Source organism: Adelges cooleyi, unplaced genomic scaffold, assembly GCF_023614345.1.
Source record: "Adelges cooleyi isolate 19-005CV unplaced genomic scaffold, UGA_ACOO_1.1 ACOO_flye_CR_arks_rails_tigmint_CR_PRNA_574, whole genome shotgun sequence".
Taxonomy (NCBI): domain Eukaryota; kingdom Metazoa; phylum Arthropoda; class Insecta; order Hemiptera; family Adelgidae; genus Adelges; species Adelges cooleyi.
The window spans coordinates 6,948,234-6,964,504 of record NW_026096268.1 but is presented as its reverse complement, the minus strand read 5'-3'; the positions used below and the strand labels follow the sequence as shown (position 1 = coordinate 6,964,504).

At 27.5% G+C, this 16,271-nt stretch overlaps 3 protein-coding genes across 3 annotated transcripts; all 3 read left to right on the top strand.

Annotated features, from left to right (window-relative positions):
* The first annotated feature begins 1,625 nt into the window (after positions 1-1,625).
* LOC126843190 (ubiquitin-conjugating enzyme E2 H) lies at positions 1,626-5,927 on the top strand. The gene is made up of 2 exons (XM_050580557.1): positions 1,626-1,749; positions 3,773-5,927. Exon 2 carries the CDS (start codon positions 3,800-3,802, stop codon positions 4,346-4,348), a length of 549 nt encoding a protein of 182 aa, XP_050436514.1. The 5' UTR covers positions 1,626-1,749; positions 3,773-3,799; the 3' UTR covers positions 4,349-5,927.
* On the top strand, positions 1,632-7,181 carry LOC126843189 (tRNA N(3)-methylcytidine methyltransferase METTL6). The gene is made up of 3 exons (XM_050580556.1): positions 1,632-1,749; positions 5,934-6,601; positions 6,677-7,181. Exons 2-3 carry the CDS (start codon positions 5,934-5,936, stop codon positions 6,831-6,833), a joined length of 825 nt encoding a protein of 274 aa, XP_050436513.1. The 5' UTR covers positions 1,632-1,749; the 3' UTR covers positions 6,834-7,181.
* Positions 7,182-10,225: 3,044 nt separating this feature from the next.
* LOC126842874 (rab-like protein 6) lies at positions 10,226-14,113 on the top strand. Its single transcript, XM_050580078.1, has 10 exons — positions 10,226-10,621; positions 10,687-10,793; positions 10,853-11,103; positions 11,669-11,809; positions 11,890-12,090; positions 12,174-12,388; positions 12,477-12,657; positions 13,146-13,233; positions 13,331-13,483; positions 13,864-14,113. Exons 1-10 carry the CDS (start codon positions 10,495-10,497, stop codon positions 13,972-13,974), a joined length of 1,575 nt encoding a protein of 524 aa, XP_050436035.1. The 5' UTR covers positions 10,226-10,494; the 3' UTR covers positions 13,975-14,113.
* The last annotated feature ends 2,158 nt before the right edge of the window (positions 14,114-16,271 follow it).

Below are 16,271 nucleotides of genomic sequence, written 5' to 3'. Positions count from 1 at the left end.
AGATCACCTATTTATGATAACTCAATCTACTAATTTTAAAAACTAGTTAAAAAATCTAAACTTCTAAAAATGTTTAAGAATAAATTATTTAATGAATCAAAAACAGTGCATTAATATTTTTCTTCACGATGATTTGTTTATGAAAATTTGGTAATCTAAGTAGGTATACGTATTATAATTATGACTCTGACATTTAAATTATAGGAGCTATAGGAATTATTATCTGGTTCAATTTTTGTCTTGCAAAATAAGAAAACAAATTTGCAAGGGGCTGGGCCAATGGCCACTGTAAATATTTTATTATTTTAGCTGTACGTACCTATGTAAATTGTAAGAGGTTCACAGAAAATGACAACGTTAAAATGATTTTTAATGTAAAATAATTAAAAATGTAGTAATTAAACTATAAAATATTATAAGGGAGCGTCGTGTCATCTGTTGTGATAGGTGAGAGCTGCTGATGGTAGCATATTATATGCTAAAACTTTTTAAAAAGTATATCATTTTTATGGTATAGGTACCTTTGGGCGATTAGTATGTAAACTCCACAAGATTTGCTCAGGTATTTTTCTAGACTAGAATGTTTTTATATTTTGTCTATAAATAAAAATTATTTTATTTAATTACAGTCTTACTTTCATATGTTTAAAAATTTAAATCGGTAGTATGTATATTTCAAATAAACAATGTTTGAACAAAAAAAAAATTCATTTATTGTAAATATTTAGACAATTTTTAATGCAAGACCTTTCGGACTCGAACCATCATATAATTAAATATACTCTGGCCAACAATACCTGTAACCGGAATATTAATTATAATGTGTTCAGTGTTGTATTTGCATATTATTGAAATTTTTAATATTGGAATTTAGAAATGTTTCTAGCGTCTTATTTTATAAAAATGTGTAACGACAGTAGTCTTCAAAAAAGGGCGGGACGTTTATAAAAAATTATATCATTTTGGAAAGAGCATGAAAGGACATTATAAAATAAACAATTAGGTTAGCAGAGCAAAGGGATAGAAAGTTATTTTAAATCTTGTATTATACAGTTACCAAAGACAAAAAAACATAATAAATACATCTATGCTCGTTGCTAGGACAACGTGAATAATAATCACCTAACTAACATACATTGTAACTAACACAGTTCGATACTTGGTTTTAAAAATCGACAAGAATAAAATAATTAATGTTTATATAATACAATTATGTATTATAACTGTTGTGGCTTTATAATACTGACTTTCCTACTGTATTATGGAAATTAAAATCGAGTTAACACTTAACAAGATTGAAATATTATTATGCATTTATATAGCGACGTCGTGAAAATTATTATTTTTCTAAAATAATATTGTTGTTGTTTAAATTGAAATGACCGCGCTCGTATGTTTCCCTGGGCAGTCAGCTGATCGCTATCAGATAAGGTTTATGCGCATGACTCGTTTACCTTTTTCCCTTTTTATTGTGCTCTCACAGATGTTCCAATGGCTGTTTTGCATTCAATATTATTGGCCCATTACCTTGTCAAAATTAACTCTTTATACTTCATACCTAATCAAAAGCTATAAAAATATTTATTTAACTGTACGTTTATTATTGTGTTGGTTTCGCGTTGTTGCGTCGACGTTGTCGAAATTTACCCGTGGCCAATATTTCCATCGACGATCTGGCGTTCTCCACCATCCAAGTTTGTCAATCCATTCGCTAACGACATCCTACGGACTTCGTCTAGTTTCGCTCCAGTAAGTAAGACGCAATACGTCGTAACAAGCTCCAAGTACACGTTAGTGGACAAAGGAACCGTAATGACCGTTTGGACGTATTTACCGTTTTATTTGTCTTGAATTATATTTTTAAATAAAGTGCTTTTCATTCAGACAAAATAAAATTAGTCGGATTCATTAAATACTAATTTCAGTACTAATTTGGTGTAAAAAAATTCCGAGGATCTATAAAAAAAATTTTATTAGTAAAAAAAAAATTAATGGTTTTTCGATACTAATGTAAACACGAACGGATCGTCTAAAAATTTCTATTTACATGTAAACGAAGTCATTAGGTAATATTATACGCTACTTTATTATGAAAACACAAGCCCTTGGTTTTGGTTTATGCCAGATTAAAAAAAGAAAAAATACTCAGGTGATTGCCTAATTGAGATCGGGAGATTTCGTAAGAATTCAGGATTTTCTTGTATCTTAACATAAATAAAACAGGGTAAATGAACAAATTTGGTAGGTATATTTTGTTAGTTATTAGTGCGCAGATAGCAAATAAATACTACATTTATTATATTAACAAAATAATTAACTTAAAAAAAAAAAATTGTTGCCAGGTTGAGTTGTATTGGTTGCCTAGTGTTATAGAAAATGGTTTTAAAAATTTTTTAATCATTATTTTTTACTGTGTAATAATTACTAAGTACAATTAACAACTTTACTTCTAAAATTATATTTTGTAAAATATAAAACGTTATATTGTATCCCATAAAAGAAAGGTAGTCACAAAACCAAAATGTGGTGGTCCTAACTGCTCATTGTTTCTGCATGTCTTAGTTTCTGTGCATTACCTTGCTTACATGGGATAGTGTATAGTTTTATAATATATATTTAATCCAATTATTTTAAAACCTAAGTAAAGCCACACTTTTCCAATTTTTATTTGTTGCAAGGTTAGGCATGTTCATGATATGTGGACTTCAATAAATTTAAAAAAATATTATTAATTGAGTTAAATATTATGTCCCATTATTAGTTTTATTTCTCAACTTTAGAGTTTTATTAACTCAAGTTAGTTTAAAAAAATATTAGTCATTGTACCCCAATTTTTGTGTAAAAATTTGGCTGGTTTTGAAATAATTATATATTTTGTACTAATATAAAAAATAATTAGACTGTCATTAAGTTAATTAAGATACTAAAAATATAAGTTTATTATGATACCAAAATAAAAAAAGATAGCATGTTAAGTTAGCTTTAAATTAAATTTAAACTTAATAAGAATTAACATATTAGTTATCATATAATTAATTTAAAAGTTTTTTAATCTGTTGTACATACCATCATATATTTTTTCCTACAGTATTGGCTAACCAAATGATGAAATAAATAATTGAGAACATTCTCTAATAAATAGACAATATTTTTATGATTAAAATTTATTTATAATTACTTTCATACTAATTGGTACAAATTTAGTTGTCAATTTTTGTTTGGAGTTCTATTATCTTTTCAAGCTCATAATGATTGCTTGATGTTTATTATTATATATTATTGATGATATAATTTAATAGTATCAGGCATGCATACCAGAGGCGTAATTGGGTCATGTTTGACCCAATGGGGGGATAAAAAAAATTGCATACATTTTACCCATGTCAAGGAAGGATACGACACCCAAATCCCCCCCCCCCACCGTAATTACGCCACTGATGTATACTTTGGTAATAATCATAATCAGATTTACTGATTTACGTTGTTAACTTATTATTTTAACATTAACTTAAATATTAGTATCCTAAATTATAATGTATACCTATTTTTTATTTAGTACATTTATATATTACAAATTAAAACTTGTGATAATTTATTCTTTTATGCTCGGTACCATTTGTGGAATTTCACAAAATAAAAACATTGAATGGGAGCTCAATATGATACTTAAAACACAAGGCAACTAAAACTATGATAATGCAAAAAAAAATATAGAATAGGGTAACAATCTAGGTATCTAGGTGTGTACCTTAACAATTGAACTATTTTTCAGTAAACTTGGTACACGCGTCGAACTGCTATGTCTTCACCTAGCGCCGGCAAACGTCGTATGGACACGGACGTCATAAAGCTCATAGAGAGCAAGCATGAGGTGACCCTGTTAAATGGCTTGAATGAATTCTGTGTAAAACTGTATGGTCCACGAGGAACACCGTATGAAGGTGGTTTGTGGAAAGTCCGTGTTCATCTACCAGAACATTATCCATTCAAGTCTCCTTCAATTGGCTTTATCAACAAAATTTACCATCCTAACATTGATGAAGTATCTGGAACCGTTTGTCTTGATGTCATTAATCAAGCTTGGACAGCTTTATATGATTTGCTTAATATTTTCGAATCATTTTTACCCCAACTACTTGCCTATCCAAATCCAATTGATCCACTGAATGGTGATGCTGCTGCTTTGTACTTGCATAAACCTGAACAGTATAAAAAACGAGTCGAAGAATATGTCAAGAAATATGCAACCGAAGAAGCACTCAAAGATGATGGAAATGCTGGTTCAGATAGTGACGAATCATCTATGTCTGAGTTCAGTGAAAGTGAAGCACAAGACATGGAACTATAGCCATTATTTATAAAAAATCAATAATTATAATTATTACGTATCCAGTTTTTTCATTTGTTTTCACTAATTTACTTAAATTTTAGTTAAAATTAGGTAGTTATTAGTAGGTTTTTTATGTTGACAACATGTTCACAATATTTGGAGAGTTAATTTTGTAGATACTTTATTATTTTTAAGGACAAGCAAATTAATTTGTGATATTCTAAAATGAAAAAAAAAAACAAAGTATGTCACACTTTTATTAATTTTTCTTAACAATACATTTGGATTGTTTTTTGGCTGTGTACACAATCTGGTAAATTTAAAAGAAATGAGAAGAGATAGTTAATCAAACTAAATTTAATGCTTTTCTCATATAATCGTTTTTGCCATCAAATATATTTATAAATATTCTTATAACTAAAAAAAAAGTTATATTTTTTGAGTTAAATTTCAAACATACAAATTGCTAATGTAATTATTGCATTAGAGCTTAAGCTCTAAGTTTGAAACATTTGAAAATTATCAATATTCTATTTCATGTTTTACAGTAACTTACTAGAAAATAGAAGAAAAAATTTAATTAAACCTAGAATTTTTATTATTTTTACCAGATCCAAAATTAACCACTATTTCTTTAAACAAAATCATAAATAAAGTCAACTTAAAAATAAATATATAGTTTTAACCTAATTGATAACGTTATTTTAATTCACAATTATTGTTTTGTCAATATATATTTTAATGGGTACGAAGCTGGCGTAATTATTATATATTATAAAAAAATTATTTTGTGCCAGAATGGTGAAAGTATACCATGTAGCCTTAAGATTCTGGAACTAAAATAATATTGCTCTGCTATTATATTTTACTTTAATTTTCTTTTACAAAACTTTTTATTATTTATTGTAATAATACTTTATTTAAAAGCTTTCGTGCAAAAGTTTTTTTTTTTTGAATTTTAAGAGATTAGTAAAAAAAATATATATATATATTTGGTTGCATACTTCAAGTATAATAATATATAAAGAGAACATGTTATTTTAAATTTTCGTTATGATCTTCAATTTTTTTTATATATATATATAAATAAATAAAAATAAAAAATTATTTTATGAAAAATCACATTTCTTTTAATTATTATTGGCAACCATGAATTTTTATACTTTTCTCTTTCTATTACGGTTGATACTATTTTTTTTTTCTTTAGAGAATCCCCTGATCTCAATATCTTATAGGTTTTATTTTGAAAATGTATACCCTTGCAAATCCTAATGTCAATACAAATAATTCATTTGAAATAATTTGTAATTCCTTTTAAACTATTAATGAAGTACCTAACCAAAAGACAAATAAAGGGTATAAAATTAAAACAAAAATTCAATCTACCTAACATTTTATAAAGCCATTTTATGCACTGTTTTTTTGTTTTTTAAGAATTTAATTATTTGCATTAATAACTTTATTTCCCCTAAATAGTTAAGTTAATTTTTGTTGTTTAACTAAAATATATAACATAATTTATCACAGTACATTTAGAAATTAATATATGAATGTTTGTATGTAAATTTATATTGTGTGACTTGATTGTGCATGACATTTTTAGATGGATGATTGTAGCAATGATAATAGTAGATACCAAGAAGAAACTACTGATTCAGTACAATTAAACGAACAAGAACAAGCTATACTTGAAAAACAAAACTCGCGAATAGTATCTTCATTTAAAGCACAAGAACTGGATAAATATGCTAAAAAACATTGGGATATTTTTTATAAGCGCAACGGAGATAGATTTTTCAAAGACCGGCATTGGACAACTCGAGAATTCACTCAGTTACTTGGAGACAACAATGGGATAAAACAAATTTTGGAGATTGGCTGTGGAGTTGGTAATTTTATTTACCCTTTGATAGCTGATGGAATAAATGCCGAATTTTTCGCTTGCGACTTTTCACCTAGAGCAATCGAGTGTTTGAAATCTAATTTATCTTATAATCCATCGGTGATTAATGCATTCACATGCGATATTGTTGAGGATGAACTGGTTACACATATACCTGAAAATAGTCTGGATATGGTAACATCTATATTTGTATTATCTGCTGTAAATCCAGACAATCACCAAGCAGTAGTTTTAAATATTCATAAAGTTTTAAAGATTGGAGGTCTTCTATTATTCAGAGATTACGGACTTCACGATATGGCTCAACTGAGATTCAAACCCGGTCATAAAATTGCTGACAATTTCTACATGCGACAAGATGGCACTAGGTAAGTGTATTATTATTAAATCATAAGTCAGTATTCTATTTTCTGATTTTAAGTGTTCGTTTTTCACTTTTGCAGGTCGTATTTTTTTTCAATTGAATATCTCCGCAATCTCTTTATAACAAATGGCTTTAAAGAATGTTCCAATAAGTATGTATGCAAAAGGACTGTTAATGTCAAAGAAGAAATCGATGTACCGAGGAGATTCATTCAAGCTACATTTTCCAAACAATAAAACGTTTCTTAGTATAATATTTCAATATCATTAAACAACATAGTATTATGCAATTTTTATTGAAATTCATTATTAATATAAACTCCTACTTATTGAACTGTAAAATAAAAATTTTAATTATTTTATTTACATATTAAAACTATCAATAATAAAATCTGTAAATTTAGTAGAGCAAAACTTTTCGAACATTACCAAATAATAAGAAATAAATGTGTTCTCTTATTAGATAATTTTAATAAGAACACTTAGGTGCTGTTTATGGTATTCATTTACTTTGATTGTTTCTATTTTGCGAATCAATGTTGTTAATGTCTTATGTAGATCACTTTTTTATGTTCATTTCTATACATATGTAATGGTAGTTAACAAACAAATGTTTAATGATATACTAAATATATAAATATTAATAAAGTATTCTAATTGTATAATTTACCATTAGTACTTGACATTTTAAATAAGATCACGTTTTTAAATTATATTTTTAAGTTGTTAATTAAGAACATATAGCTATTTTTAAAAATGAGTTGTGGTAATTACAAAACTTTATTTGGATTATCATAACATTCATTCATTTTTAATTTTATTTCAACTTTTTAGTAATAGATATATATATATATAGATATATATGTAAGATTTTTTCAAATTACATTTGTGGCAATAAAGAATTATATATATATATTCTATTCAAATTGTTCAAATATTTTTTTCAGCAATATATTATAAACAACATTGTTGTTTTCTTTGATGTAGTGACAAATTTACTGCTTAAGTTTGATTGAGTTTAGATATTGATTTATAACGTTCTTTATTTAAGAAATTAAAATGTAAAGCAGTTAGGGCTCGGTGTCTTTGCCACATGTTTTGGTCTCGATCTAATTAAAACATTGAATGTGTTGCATATTATATGTGTAGTATGACTTGCATAGTATTATGTTATGGGGGTTGAAGATTTAATTGTACTTCTCCGTATTATCCAACACAAACGGAGCCAATTTAGAGCCGACCGAAACCTCAATCGATCAATATTTCTTTATTAACTCACATCTTTGTGTCATCACTCATCATTAAGTATCAATGTCATAATTATATTTTTTTTTAAGTATATTAAATATAGATTATATTGTATTCAGATTTCATAAGTTAGACAGGGACCACAGAGTGAGTACCGGTAAAAAAATTCCAAGGATAAGTACTGGTTTCTATTTTTTCTAAATGGACATGATTATCCATGCTTATTTTGTTTTGAGACTGAGGTCTACAACTGAAAGAGTCCATACTACAAATTTAGATTTAATAGTCTTCAATAATGTCGATGTCACGAACATGATTTAATGGACTATTCATAGTTGACGTTTTTGCCTTGTCAGTAGCAAATTGAAGGTCCATTTGCAGTTGGGTAGGACTGGTCAATTTTAAAACAATGTTTATACATTTAAAAAAAAATTATTTCTCTAATTATTATATTATAAACGAAGATCAGAGTTTGGCAGTGTCTCAAATGAAGTATTGATGACCGTCTGCTATTTAATAATACGTAGTTTTAAATTTACAAAAAATCGTATGTGGATACATTTAATGTTTTTTTTTTTTTTTTTATCAATCCAAAGATTAGTTTTTAACAAATTTTTCACAATAAATGCCATCTTCATTTTTCTCTGTCATTTGCCATATTCTTGAGCTCCCTGTAGGAAGTAACTTCTGCATCCTGCATTACTTGGCTAATGTATCTCGTCTTAGGTCTGCCTCTTGATCTTGTTCCTTCTATCATTCCTTCAATTATTAAACTATGCAATTCATCCCCATGCCTCAAGGCTCAACGTGTGTCCTATCATCTGCCATCTCCTTCTCTTTATAATGTTTATCAATGTTCGTTTTCATCTATTGTCCTCAAGATGTCTTCATTTGATCTTCTATCAGTCCAGCTTATTCTTTGCATCCTTCTCCAACACCACATCTCCAGAGCTTCTAACATATCTTTCTCTTTTTTATTAGTTTTCCGGGTCTCACTTCCATATAATACCACACTCCAGACGTATGTTTTTATGAGCCATTTCTTCGTTACTATGTTCATATTTTTTTATGTAAGCATTTTTTTCTTTTTAAGGAATGCATTCTTTGCTTGACCTATCCTGTTTTTGATTTCCTTGGTTGATTCCCCGTCTTCTGTTATAATGCTGCCTAAGTATTTGAAATAGTCTACTTGGATAATTTCTTTGTTTTTTAATGTTATATTTATAGATGGTATGTTTTTCTTGTAGCATACTAGGGCTTTAGTCTTGGCTGCGTTTATTTTGCGTGGTATTCATTATATTTAACGCTGCTTGTAAGTCTTCCTCCGATGTTGCAAGAACGACTATATCATCAACAAAGCGAAGCATTGTTATTAGTACCCCTCCTATTTTCACTCCAATTCCATTTTGCTTTAACAAAAGCTTTATGACGTTTAATGCTTTTTTAATAAATACATTGAACAATGCAGGTGAAAGTGGGCACCCTTGTCCCACACCTTTTTGGATTCTGGCAGTCGCTGTTGTTGAATTAATATTAATAATGGTTTCTTGTCCTTCATAAATCTTATAAAGAATACATCTGTACTTAAAATCTATCTCTGTTTCTTCCAAAATTTTAAAGAGACTTGTCCAATTTATGCTATCGAACGGTTTTTCTTTACATTTAATGTGTTTAAGAGTAAATATTTCAAAAAATACCATTTTTTTTATAAACAGTTTTCATTGGAAATTCCCAATTTATTAGTTGTAAAATTGTATTTTATCTAGATTTTTATTTTAAACAAGAAATCTTGCACCAAAGTTAAAATATCTAAAAACTTTAGATAAAAAAAAAAATAATAAACTGATTTCATAAATTATAAAAGTCCTCCCCAAAAAATTTATTGATTAATGATGTTTTCTAAGTTTTCATAATCGCACAATATGTTTATTGTTATTAATATGATTCCAAAAGTTGTTTATATTTGTTTAAAATGAGTTTATAACGAAAAAAAATGTAATAACCAAATACTTTTTTTAAAAATGGGAAGAGATTGTTTTGTTTTCTGGACTTTTTCCAACATAATATCATATAGCTACAAATGATTGAGAAAATTATAATTTTTGTTTTTTTAATAAAAATATTATTTTATTATTGTTTATCGTATATATGAGCGTTTTAGCTTAATTGTAGTGTACTAGGTTAATCTGTTGATATCTGGAAGCTACCTGGCACTCGGACGCTGAACTTCTAGGCTCCAGTAATGTAATTATTACATTTTATTTGTATTATTAATTATCACAGCTGTTATCCATATATTGCACTTTACAGTTATCGTCTTATCACTCTTGAATCGTTTTATCAAATATATGATAAAAATGCCACCAGAGCAAAGAACTTTTCAATCTCGAAAATATTAAAATATAAGGTAGTTATTATTATAAGAAATATAAAATATTGTTTTAATTACAATTATTATATTTAAATTATTCAAGTACACAGTAGTGAAAACTATTGAGTAATATATCAGTGCTATTTTTTTAAAAATATTTTACTTTATATCTCATGCGTTTGGTACTGACATTGTTCATTAAAGCTATTAAAAATTATGTGTATGGACTAAGTCTTTACACCTTAAGGGATCAATAAATTGTTTATTAAAATAAAAACAATGTTCTCAACGCTTAAACGTTTAACGAACAAAATTGACAATAAAGATGTCCCAGCTACCACAAGTCAGCCTAAAGCATTACCTCAGGACTTACAACGAACTTTCTCCAAAGGCATTCAATACAACTGTAAGTGTTTCATTAAATATTTCTGTAATAAACGATAACATTTTATTATTAACATATGAATACAGTGAAACTAGTCATTAAAGGCGACAGGAATGTAGGAAAAACATGTTTGTGGAACCGTTTGCAAGGAAAACCTTTTATTGCCAACTACGAAGAAACTGATGAAATACAAGTACAAACTCTCATTATATCTATGTGATACATGTCTACAAAAATTATTTTTCTTTTTAGGTTGCCCATATCCAATGGAACTATAAAAATACTGAAGATATCGTTAAAGTAGAAGTTTGGGACGTGGTTGACAAAGGAAAGAGACGATCATTGCCATCGTCTAAATCAAGTGATGTTCTTAAGACTGAACACAATAAAGCAAAAATATCACCAGTACCCGTTGAAGACACTCCAGTATTAGATGCAGAACTTGTTGATGTTTACCGATGTACAAATGGTGTTTTAATAGTCTTGGATATTACTAAAAGATGGTACTAAAGTAGTGATAAAATATCCATTTTTACTATGTAAAATTGTTAATACAATCTATAAAGTAATTGTCTGGGGTCTGGTGTAGCTTTTTAAAAACAAACTCGACACAGAATTGCTAATTGCTATTGTTAAACTTTGTTTAACTAAAATAATTTTTAAATATTTTGACAACCTATAGCTGTTTCATCTTAAGTTTTTAGTTTTTAGTGAAGTTCATCCCATTACATCCAATTATTTTAAATCTCTTAAGTATAAAATTTTTTTTTTTTTTTTAATTCAAAAAATAATAAGAAACGAGCACCCAAGACCAATTACTAAAAAAAAAAATTTTCAAAAAAAATCCCCCCTCCAAAAAAAAAATCCCAGCGTTAATGAGTTAAGAAGTCAGTATTTCCTCCCTAAATTAATGTTTTGATATTTTGATGCTATTAATTTTATATTAGCCTAATGCTGTTGTAAGTGTGTTTTGTTAGCAAAATAAAACGTGCTACTTTTCTCAAGGAGTGTCAATTTTTGAAAATATGTTTTTGTAATTAAACTTGCATTTTTTAACATTCACTTTAGGACACTAGATTATGTGTACAATGAGCTGCCGAAAATACCTGATAACATACCCGTGTTAGTATTAGGAAATCATTGTGATATGAATCACCACAGGAGTGTTAATGCGGATGAAATTATTTACTATTTGAACTCCTTAGAAAGGTATTAGCTTTTTTTATTCATTTTAAATTACAATAAATTTAAATATATGCTATATAATTTTTTTACAATTAAATTTCTAGGGGCAGCTCTATTCGATATGCTGAGGTATCAATGTCAAACGGATTTGGCCTGCGACTTATTTATAAATGGATTGGCATATCATTTTTACAACTACAGCGTGAAAACATAATGAATCATTTAGAAACAAATGGTCGGGAAACAAAAATAATGACAATGGAGTTAGATGTTTATCAACAGAGTAATGAAGCTAATTATGATTTGTGAGTACAATCGTATTTCAACATAATTTTATCTTCTACTGGCTTAAGCACAAGATGAATTTACACTATTTTGTAATTTTTAGGTTTCTCACGAGGTTGTCAAAACAGAGAAGAGTTGATGCGGAAAATAAATCTGTAGCTGCAACATTACCGCTACCATTGCTAAATACTCCCAGTATAAATGACGTAAAATCTCAAATTGAAAAACAGAATCAATCACGAATAGATCCAAAAACACAAAATATTGCCCAAAAAATGTTTCCTATAACTAAGCCAGATACACAACTATCAGAAACAAGTAATATCAAAATTAAGCTCAAATATAATTTTAATTATAAATAAAATACTAATTAAGTTTAACTTTTCTGTTTTCTTGTTTGTTACAGAACATGTGTGTAAAGAATATCCCAAAGAAGAATCGGTTGTCAATGTACCCACATCAGCTAACAGCAATAATTTAGATGACTTTGTACCAGACGATGTGTTGGATAAGTCATTTTTAGAAGACGCTGGTCATAATGATATTGTGGTAAAGAGTGTCAAAGAGACTGAACTCGATTCTGATAGGTATGTTTACTATCCTTTTAACCAAGTTTCTAATATATTCCTAGCTACTGATATGTAAAATTACAAATTGTAAACATGTTTTATAATATATTGGACACACTTTGAATGTATAGTAAAATTAGATTTTTAGATAAGAATTTAGCTAACAAATATCATACTTTTGTACAATGCTAGGCTAGTTGGGTTTACACAATGATAACTTTTCTTCATCTGGTTGACATAATTTTGTAAAAAATATTTTATACATGTTAAATATATTAAGTTCAACAAAGTAATATTAAATATCATCTATTATGAATAAATAATTGCCTTATTAGGGTAGTTTTAAACGATGCGTTAAATTATTATCTACAAAAACGCAATAATAATAAATTTCTGGAGTTGAGACAACTCCGAATTAGTCCAACGATATCATTTAATTGTTTGAGTGTCATTATTTGAAATGTAATAGTTATGTATTTTAACAAATTGTATTTATACTTTTTTAGTGATGATGATTCTGGAAATCCTATGGTCGCATGTTATCAAGCTGACATTGATCCAGACGATTTAGCACCAGCTCTATCAAATATAAAGGTTGGAATAGTAAATTACTTATAACATCATGAAGACAAAAATAATTTTTTTTTTTAATATTATTACACCTGTTTATATTTGTATTAATACTTTATAGATAAATACTACCATTATGAGTGAAAACGACAATTCACTTGATATAGAAAATTTAACTGAAATTCGAAATACAACGAGGCCTAGACCTGAAGGTGGAGAGGATGAATCAAAAACCCCAAAAGATAGTTTAAACTCTGTAGATTCAGAGATTAAGGTAACCAGAATTGTTAAAAATATAAATTATAATTAACAATTATTGTTTATAATTTTATTATTATAATACGCAACACACTATTGATAGACAATATTATAAAATACGCAATGCCAAAATTCTGCTAATATAAGTAAAACTGGCTACTAATATCAAGTTCCAATTTTATTTTATTCAGATTTCACCATTGGTTAAAACTAGTACTAGTTAAAATTTTAATTAGAATTTATACCTAGAATTAGTACTAGTTAAAATTTTAATTAAAATTTGTACCTAGAATTAGGAATTTTGGCAGTACTAAATTTTTGGAATGTCACTGGTTATAGTCAAAATTGACATTGAACACAAATAAACAGTTACAGTAAATATAAAATGTATTATAGGGTAAAGAGAAGAAAAGCAAATCTAAAGGAGAGAAAAAGGGCAAAAAAAAAATTACTAGTTCCAAATCGGAATACGAGAATTTGGAAAGCTTTTTGAATGACGTATCATGATTTAGATCATTTTACATTAATATATTTTGTTTTATATAATTAAAATTTTTAATTATTATTGTTATTAATGTTCTTAGTTTTTTGTAATATTAATATTGAAGTAAGTGCATTTTATTCCGCTTTATTAAATTATACATAAAGTACAACTTGAATAAAAAGAATTATATTTTTTATGTTTTTATTCCATTTAAGTCATTATGATCTCTAAAGTTTAATTATTTTATATTTACTCTACTCGACATTATATTTTTTAATAAACATTACTAACTATTATCAAGTTTGTGTTTATTCTATATTCTTTAGTTTAAACTTCAACAGAATTGATTCAAACAGTCCGTAAGTATTGTGTAATTTCGTGAGATTGCCGTACTTAAAATGTACAGGTTAACAGTAATTTGTTATATAGCTCCATAACGGAAAAGTAGCAAAAATAAATTTGAAATTAGTCGGAGCTTAGAATGAGGAATAGGAAAATGTCAGTTAAATTCTCACAATACTCCCGGCTACGCAATACAGGTACTCATTTCTTCTATTTTTAAAAAACTACTCAAATCTAGTTTTCAATCAATTTTAATATTATTGTGTTAGTTGTTCAAAAAATTGAACAAACTTTTATTTTTTAATACATTTTTTTTTTCTTTATTTGTAATGTTTTCCCAACTTACGTTTCGATTAAATTTAAATTATTTATTCAGATAGTTATAATAAGAATTAAGTGTGTTGAAAAGTTAAAATATAAGTTTGCCTTTCCCACTTAAAAATACATTTAAAAATTTGTTTATAAAAAAAAATTTTGTTAAAAGGGACCTAAGTTACATATTTTTCATATAATATTGTCTGTATGAAATTACCTTGATCTATACTCTATATTACTTAATCTATATAAATAAAGTTGTAAAAATGTACATAATATACTTTTAACAAATTCCCATTAATAATAATATTCTTTATTATGGAATGTTAAAGGTGTATAATATTTTTAATATACTAAACATATTTTCATTAGTTGTTTTTAATTGTTATATTCGTAACACGTAACGTAGCGCGTGAGGCAAAATAATAAAATACGTACATTTAAACATTTAAAAAAGCGCGCCAATTGATAACGCCACTAATGGAAATTTGCCACTGGGGCGCTGATGCCAGCGCTCAGTTTTCATGACTCGTGAGCCGTCTATGGTCTGTACTCTAAAGTACCTATTTTTTTAAAATAATAATATAAACACTGTAATTATAGTGTAATGACTGTTGCGATATTTCAAAATTGCACTAAAATATTTTTCCAGGAGATTAAAAATCATCGATGTTTTTTCAGTTCTTTGATATATGTAAATTTATTGTAAGCCATAAGTGCCTAGCGACCGTTGTTATTTTGTCTATTCGACATTTGTTACCTATATTTTTACCTTAAAACGTATTTTCGCAAATACGTTTCGGCACAGAAGCACCGTGTCAGACAACTATCAGAAACAAGTAATATCAAAAGTAAGCTCAAATATAATGTTAATTTATAAATAAAATAATAATAAAGCTTAACTTTTCTGTTTTCTTGTTTGTTACAGAACATGTGTGTAAAGAATATCCAAAAGAAGAATCTGTTGTAATATACCCCCTACATCGGCTAACAGCAATAATTTAGACGACTTCGTACCTGACTTGTATAATGCAAATGCATGTATTGTATAAATCGTTGTTCTCTGTTTTCGTTTGCTACTTTTATTTTATTTACTAAATTTTGAAATTTTAGTAATTTTTTTTATTTTACATAAACCTTTCTATTTTTGAGTTTATCATAATGGATATTTATATATTATTTATTCTTTTAACTGTCTTGTGTTCTATATTTTATTTGTTTAATTAATTATTAATTATGTTTAACTATTTTGTTTGTATATTTTATTTTATATAAATATAGCTCATTGTTATTGTTTATTTTTTTGTTATCATTTTTTTTACATATAGAAATAATACAAACCAAAATTCGGAACAAATCTACTTTACCGGACACCTTTTTTTTTTATTAAATCGATAGTATTTTGTATGCTGATTACGAATATGCAAACATTTTGGGCCGCTCGCACTTTGAAAGTTACAGACGTTTGAAGTTCGCAGATTTTGACTTACGCGCGCGCCCGACAGGCTTCGTCTCCCGGCGGCCTCCGGGTACTTCGTTAGTCAGTCGCCGCTCTCGACGTACCGGCCGTCTTTTGACGTCGGTGTCGTACTCTAGCGAACATCTTTTTTTTCGATTTTTTTATTGCCATATTATAATGTTTTTTACGCTGATTACGAATCTG

What these genes read in the sequence shown, in the direction of transcription:
- LOC126843190 (XM_050580557.1), top strand. Translation starts at nt 3,800, where the DNA reads ATGTCTTCACCTAGCGCCGGCAAACGTCGTATGGACACGGACGTCATA.
- LOC126843189 (XM_050580556.1), top strand. Translation starts at nt 5,934, where the DNA reads ATGGATGATTGTAGCAATGATAATAGTAGATACCAAGAAGAAACTACT. An exon ending in ATGCGACAAGATGGCACTAG is followed by an intron (nt 6,602 to 6,676) that starts GTAAGTGTATTA and finishes TCACTTTTGCAG; the next exon opens with GTCGTATTTTTTTTCAATTG.
- LOC126842874 (XM_050580078.1), top strand. Translation starts at nt 10,495, where the DNA reads ATGTTCTCAACGCTTAAACGTTTAACGAACAAAATTGACAATAAAGAT. An exon ending in CAAAGGCATTCAATACAACT is followed by an intron (nt 10,622 to 10,686) that starts GTAAGTGTTTCA and finishes ATATGAATACAG; the next exon opens with TGAAACTAGTCATTAAAGGC. An exon ending in CAGCTCTATCAAATATAAAG is followed by an intron (nt 13,234 to 13,330) that starts GTTGGAATAGTA and finishes AATACTTTATAG; the next exon opens with ATAAATACTACCATTATGAG.